The sequence below is a fragment of the Corvus cornix genome, chromosome 3 (genome assembly GCF_000738735.6).
Source record: "Corvus cornix cornix isolate S_Up_H32 chromosome 3, ASM73873v5, whole genome shotgun sequence".
NCBI classification, from domain to species: domain Eukaryota; kingdom Metazoa; phylum Chordata; class Aves; order Passeriformes; family Corvidae; genus Corvus; species Corvus cornix.
In genome coordinates, this window is record NC_047056.1 from 91,340,816 (window position 1) to 91,348,355 (window position 7,540).

The window sequence follows — 7,540 nt, forward strand, 5'->3', positions numbered from 1 at the left end:
CTTGGTATGAGACGAGATTGAGCAAAGCAAATCAGATGCCACAAGCACGATTTGCTTTCTGTTAGAGATGTCTCTGTAACATCACAGGCTATCTCTAAGCTATATTTTCCACTGCCTTGCTGGCTTGCAAAACTTTTAATGGAACAAGTTTTTCTGGCAGAAGAACACTGATTTTTATCTTTAATAAGCAGCCTCTCTATCATTTAGCTTCAGGAAACAGCTTCCTGGTTGTAAACTGCTTGAGACTGCTGACAGCCAGGCAACTTCAAAAGCAGCCAGGAGCGACTTTCTTGCTAACTTTGGGAAGGAATTCAAAAATGCTGAAAGGTGCAGATGATTCTGTTATGGAGCAGGAGGACTCTGCTTCCCGACATGGAGAAATGACGAGTTGGGATATCAATGACATCAAGCTTCCCCAGGTATGTATCTGGATCTTAGAAATTCTTTTAGTTCTGACCAGTCATCTCCACCACTGATCTTAAATGCTTTCTCAGTCATCTGTGCCTCCTTGCCGTTATTCTCTTTGTCACCTCAAGTTATGGGGGAGTGTTTTGCTAGAAAATATTGAGAAAATATTGACATTTCAGAAGCATTGTTTTCCCTGGTGGATTAAGTCCAGACAAAGCAGAGGGAAAAAAGGTGCCTCCTGCTGTGGGCACTTAATTAGAGCTGTCCAGGAATTGCTTTTTGCCCTGGGTAGTGCTTTATGAGAGGGGAGCACAGCATCCACAACTGCCTTGCAACTGTGGGTGCTCAGTCTTGCTGCAGATTGGGCTCCAGCTCCAGGGCTGTCTTCCCACATGGAGGTAAGTCTTTTCACGAGCACCTAGGGAAACCTCACTTCATGTTTGCAGATTTGCTGAGAGGCACAACAGTGATCTTCCCCTCCCTCTGTCCTTTTCTAGTTCTCTTAGCTAGAAGTTTCAACCATGCTGTTCACTGAAAGCCCACACACCCTGCACACCAATGTCACTTCCCTGTCCCTCAGCTCTGCATAGTTCTGCCAGATTCCTCCTGCTGCAGTCCTTCAGTATGCAGCTCTGCCTTTCACCTCCCAACCCTGCCTTCTTACTGGATCCCAGCCTCTTCCTACTATGACAGTGCTGTTTGCCCAAAGCCTCTATGTTCTGGGATGTCCCCTTCCCTGCCCTTCACCCCAAGGTCCCCTTCACCTGCATTTCATTTTGGAGGCTTCATTGACACCCTTCCCTACACTATCCAGTGGCTACCAGGGGGGCGTGGGAGTTTTTCTCTTCTTGGTTGATGTGCTGTCGTGGCTCTCCGTCCTGGGATTAGCAATTTAAAGGAAATTTCTACTGAGCTTTTGTATGCCTTACAAGAACTTTTCCCTCAAAACCATCATAGGGTGTGGTAGATGCTTTACAGCTTACTACATTTTACTGTATTGACTGTACCCACTGATGTACGCTGATGTACTGATGTGATGTGTGCTTGGGCCTTTGGGGTTTTTTCCCAGGTTTTATTTTTATTGCTCCTTACTGTGCTGTCCTTGAGGTTTAGTGCTTGTTAGGGGGATTTTTTTGGTGGTTTTTATTCTTTTTGTTTGGTTGGTTGGGTGAGTGAGAACAAGCTCCTGGCCAGGCCTTCCTGATGCTCTGGTGCTCATGGGGAGCCACAGAGATCTGGGTTTTCCCTGCCTTATCGCCACTGCTCCCTCCTGACAACCAGCATCACCTGGAGTCACCTAGGCTAGAGGACACCCAGCAGAGGTCCAGCTCTGTTCAGCTCCTGGACAAGCTCTTCTCTTACCCAGCCTAAAATGTGGCTTGCTTTCTTCTTTCCACAGCATGTAAGCCAGACAGACTGGTTTCAAGAATGGCCAGATTCCTATGTAAAACATATCTATAGCTCAGAGGATAAAAATGCTCAGAGGCACCACAGCAGCTGGGCAATGAGAAACACCAACAACCACAACTCTCGCATCTTAAAAAAGTCCTGCCTTGGGGTGGTGGTTTGTGGTAACGACTGCTCGACCTTGGACGGGAGGAAGATCTACCTAAGACCAGCCATTTGTGATAAAGCCAGGCAAAAACAACAGCGTGAGTACGAACATGGCAGTTCATCATATGGCAGTTCATAAGTGAACACAACAGAGCAGAAATCAAAGTGTAGGATACCCTTTGGATTATCCAGCCTTCCTTCTGCCATTCCTTATATTCCAAAGCAACTCTTGATTTGGAACAGTGCATTTTACACTTCTTACTGTTGGGATGCAGCCATCTGCTTGCTTATTTTCTTTTTTTTTCCTAATCATTTTTTCATCTCTGTTTCTGCTGGTTAGGGATGGGTTCCCAGCCTTCTCAGGCCCATGAGTGAGGGTACTGAGAAAGCTGTGCAGTGCAGGCAGCTTCCTGCCCTGCTGTTTCTGCCCACCTGAGTGTTCATATTGCACTGGCCCAAGAGTAACTCAGGAGGCAAATCTTGCAGGAAAGAAGTTGCTCATGAACTGTGATGACTGGAAATCTGCCTCATAGTCACGTCACTGGAGCAAGACAATGCAAATAGAGAACATGAGCTGCAGGCACACTTTTAACAAGACCATTCCAAACAATTGTGATTGCTCAGTAGAGCTAGCACATACTGATTTCTGGATCTGATGTACATTCTGGCTAAAGAAAGGTATTACTCAAGCACTCACTGAGGGCAGAACAATGTTCTCTAGAAAACCCAAGACAAGTATACATATGACATTCCAAACACTGACAAGAGAAAATCTAAAACTGACCATGATAATAAATGATAAAATTGTAATAACATTGTAATAGAAATAAATTTTTAAAGTTAAATTTAATAATGGACAGAATAAAGGCAATGATTAGTTTGTTTATGTTGAATTTGCTTATGTTTGGAAGTTTTCTGCATGAAGTTTCTCTCAGTGTGATTTCTGAGCACCAAACAAGAAGTGGCAATCTGCCACCAATGAACCATTGTATCACATGGGATTCATCTAATCAGTGCTGCTCAGAAAATGTTTCCCTCTATCTTTGCTCCAGGGACATGCTGTCCAAACTGCAATGGACCGCTGCGACTCCTTTCCTGCCGAGGCCATGGTGGTTACCCAGTTACCAACTTCTGGAGGCATGAAGGCCAGTTCATATTTTTCCAGGTTGGTATAAAATTACCTAACGTTATGCAAGTTAATCTTAAAGACTGATATTTTAAGTTTTATTCAGCAAATTTTTTCTTCCAACAAATAGGGGTTATTGAATATGGCAAGGTCAAATGACTGTAAGGAGAACAATTTTCACAAGGTCCTAGCAACCTGATCTAACTCTGAAGTTAGTCTTTCCTGAGCAGGAGGTTGAGCTAGAAGGCCCTTCCAGCCTCAGTTAGCCTAGGCTACTGTGATTTTACAGCATAGTATATTTTTTATTTAGGCTTCTGTGAAAACCTGTTGATTTTGAAGCATTTTGCCTCAGGTACCTAGGAACCAACAAATCCTCAGAAATACCATGTTATGTCCTCTCCTCCATAGGGGCTGTCTATGAAAAATGCCATCTGTGTATTATATGTAACTTATATCTGGAACACAGTGTATGCAAGTGTTTAAATAATGGGCACTATTTCTGGAAGCTGTAGTCCTAGTTTAGTAACATAACCACTTTCCTGCTTTCCAGTCTTTTCTTACGTGCAGGCTAAATAAAATTAATTCTCTGTGGAAGTTAATGGAAATTAATGTTCTGATAAACATGTCTAAACCGTGAGAAGAATGAAAGTGACTGCACTGTAGCCAAACTGCAGTTTGGCTACATATATATAGCTTCATAGCTTCAGCTGGGGCTCTGTTGTGGGGACCATCTTCTCCAAATAAATGTGGGGCCCTGATTTTATGATTTCAGAGAGTTCCTACCCCATCCCACTTCATCTGGGATATGTTCATTATTTGAGTTCACAGTAACTAAATCCTGTTAAATACAAAGCATTAAATTAGGCCATAATGTGTGGGTTTGGCCTGTGCTATAAATTCTGCTCCCTTAAGATTAATAACAAGGTTTCCTCTACCTTTAACACATCATAATTCTTTCTGAAGTCCAAAGGAGCTCATGACCACCCACGTCCAGAAACAAAACTAGAAGCAGAAGCAAGAAGATCAATCCAAAAAGCAAAGACAGCTTTCTCTCCATCTTCTCTAAGATTAAAAAGAATCCAGGAGATTGAGGTAACCCTTGCTATTGGTCAATGAAATTTTGGTCAAACAATATGTGGTTCAAGGCATGGTGGAGGCTATCTGGGCTTTGGGTCTGGATGGGAGCAGGCTTTACATCTCCACGTTCTGTATGCTCATGATCAGTACAAGAAGGACCAGGGCTGTCCTGAGCATCCTGCTCTCCTTAGCACTGTCATCCACTGCCAACACCCCCTCTCCAGAGCAAATTTGTGCCTGGTGGCAGCAGGAGATTACATCTACGCTGGTAAACAAAGCAGGGCTGCAGGGCAGGCTAAGTTTCATCACCATGCACGTGGAACTTCCTGTGCATCAGTTTCTGCCCATTGCCTCTTGTTCCTATTTCTTGGCACCACCGAGAAAAACGAAGGCATTCTCCGCCCCTGTTTGTTCCCTTTCAGTTTTGCCACGGTTAAGAAGGGGAAGGCGCATCACCTATACCTGGTTTGCCCTCTTTGCTCCCTGGGTGTCCAGCCGGGCTTTGAAGGCAGAAGAGTGCTCTGAATGACTTTTTGAAGCATTGATGTTAAAACATCCACTCTGATGGGTGTGGAAACACTTGTGAAAGCATCTCCAGAGATCCCTGGGACTGCTGCATGCCTGATGGGGGAAATCAGGCTGAGTGGTGAGGCTGCCTCCAGTGGCCTTACTGGCAAAGGCTGTGTTACACTCAATTGTCATCACCAGTATTCACATGCAGTTTGACTTTTAATATGGTGCATTCCCCCATCCTGGTGTTAGGGACAGTAATCCACACCCCTTCAGCCACAGACAGAAGGGATAATTGGTCTGGGTGGGGACAGATTTCTTAAATGGATGACATGGAGAAGCAAGGGGGTCTGGGAACCCAAAAAATAGATAGAAAGTGCACAGGAAGTTAAAGCCATTTGAATAGAATGTGAATTTAGAAGCTGCAGCTATTTCTACTGGAAATACTCAGGAGGACACTAAAAACCAGAACATCTTGACACAAGTGCGTGGGAATAAAAGCATAAGAAAAAACAGCTGAGCTGTCTAAATGTCTAACAAATATAGCAACAATGCTTTTCCTATAACTCATTTAGTTCTGTCTCCATGAACGCTGAAATAGTTTTCACCTAGGAAATATTACTGAGCCACTGGCTTCTTTGTTTCTTGTATAACTCGGCCTACTGGTCAGCCTGCTTGCTTAGGTCAAGTCCCCTGTAGACATGCCTTCATCTTTCCCTTCCTAAAACATCTTCCTGAGGCTTTCACTTTCAATTGTGTGGGAGTAGAAACAGACTAAAGATGTCACAAATGTCTAATAGCCTGCAATTTGGCTGTTCTGACTCTGTACAGTCAGACCATTTACCCACAGCTGGCTTTCCAGTTCATGGCTCTCCAGCAGGTTTTCCTTGGGAATTACACATCATATTTGCATTTTGCCAAAACTAGCTATGATAGAACTAACTCAGGAGTCTGGTTTGTCACACAGAACCTGTGTCGCTGAATCTGCAAAAATATATTCTGAAAAGATTCAGTTTTAATGTGCTCATAAGAGATGAGGGAGGAGAACTTTAGAAAAAGGTATGAGCCCAAAATAGAGCAAGTGATATATAGGATGTTCTCTCTATAGCATCATCGGGACTGTAGCTGAAGATGGGCTGGGTCCTACACCAGACTGCTGGAATTTTTTCTCATAGTGAGTGGAGAACAGCTGAAAGGAGGTTTGCTGCTCCAGCAGTCTGCAAAATCACTATAATTAAATGGATGAAAACACAGAATTATAAAGAAGAGAGACCTGCAGGTGCTCATCAGAAATGAGTGTTCTGAAAGGAATTCACGTTTCCATAATTATAATCCAATAATTGAGGCAATTAAAGAAGTTGTGAAATATCCAGAACAAAAGACCCAGAAGAATAATTCTTGTGTGCTGATCCCTCTCTGAATGAAATTTCTGTGTCTGGGGTAAAAAAATGTAAAGAAAGGAAAATTTATTAGTTAGAAATAGACTCTAGAAAAGCTGAAGCAGAATATTATTGTGGTGAAAAGATCACTTCAAAACAATCAGTTTAAAAAATCATACTTAGCTTTTCCAAACTCCATAGAAAAAAAATTAATTCTGTGGTGTCTAATGTATTAGCATAATTTCATTTTTAGGTCCTTCTTCAGTATATGCTGGCAGTGGATCCCAAGGGCTGTCAACACAAGGTCTAAACAACTCTTTCAGTGTAAAACAGGCTTTGGGCAAAAACTGGTGAAACAAATGCAGAGCTGTGAGCTGGGAGCCTTGTTTAGTTTGCCCCTACAGCCCATGGGCACCCCCTCTATGGTGGGGGAGGTTCTGCTACGCCATCTGCTTTGTTACCTGTGTTCCTAGAACCACAGAATGGTCAAGGTTGGAAGAGGCATCTTAAGATCATCAAGTCCAACCATCACATTAGTTGAGTGCCTTTGTAAGCATCTCACAGAGAAGAGGTGCTACACCACACCTTGTTTTACTAACCCATGCCTTGCTTTCCCAAGTCTCTGACAGGTGCAGTGCCGACACAGGAAGCTTTGCCTTTGGTTCTTTCCAAGCTGGATGCTCACACATCACCTGCTAATTTCACGGGACATTTAAGCAAAAGCTTCCAGGAGCCAACACTGAGCAGCTGCCCTGGGCATCTGCCATACCCAAGGACAGCCAGGGAGGATGGGGCCTCCGGAGAGGCACCAACCTGGAGCCGAAGCCTGTCCCTCGGGAGGACCCCCAGAGCCGAGAGGTTGTGCAGTGTCCCTGCTGTGCCCTGCACAGCCCCTTCCCCCCAGCAGTGTGCCCACCTCAGCACCCAGCACATCCTGCCCATAACAAAGGGTGGCCACAACCCCTTCAGGTCTAACATGGGCCCTTTAGGAGATGGATCCTGTGGGGAAAAATCCCTGCTGACCTACAGTGGCAGCTGCCTCTCTCTGCCCCCCTACCCCGCGCCTCAGGGCAGCCCCTGCCCCGTGGCGAGCGAGGCACAACCCCACCGACAGCTCTCGGTGCCTCCAGGGGGAAGCGAAGGAGACAGAGGCGGGGGAGGCCACCAAGTGTGTCTCAACTACTGCAACAACGACATGTTTTTTAACCTGTACCCACTACGGTGACTGGGTTTAAACACCCCTGCTGGCCCTTCCTCTGGCAATGGGTCCAATTCTCCATCCCTGTGGCAACAGAGACGTGAATGTTCTACCACAACAGGTCTCGTTTTAGCTCCTCTTGCAGGCCCCAGGAAGGGGGGGCTTGTCTTTGTTCCTTTTTATTTAACAGTCATATTCCCCCCCACTGTTTCATGGAACTAATAAAAGGTATCAGCTCCTCTTGCAGATTGCCTTGCTGCCATTCTGGTTTAGTAGCATTTCAACCCT

General features: G+C 44.8%; 1 protein-coding gene across 1 annotated transcript; it reads left to right on the forward strand.

The window, feature by feature from the left end:
- The first annotated feature begins 254 nt into the window (after window positions 1–254).
- GCM1 (glial cells missing transcription factor 1) lies at window positions 255–7,279 on the forward strand. The gene is made up of 5 exons (XM_010407710.4): window positions 255–419; window positions 1,808–2,060; window positions 3,015–3,127; window positions 4,052–4,180; window positions 6,674–7,279. Exons 1-5 carry the CDS (start codon window positions 318–320, stop codon window positions 7,277–7,279), a joined length of 1,203 nt encoding a protein of 400 aa, XP_010406012.2. The 5' UTR covers window positions 255–317.
- The last annotated feature ends 261 nt before the right edge of the window (window positions 7,280–7,540 follow it).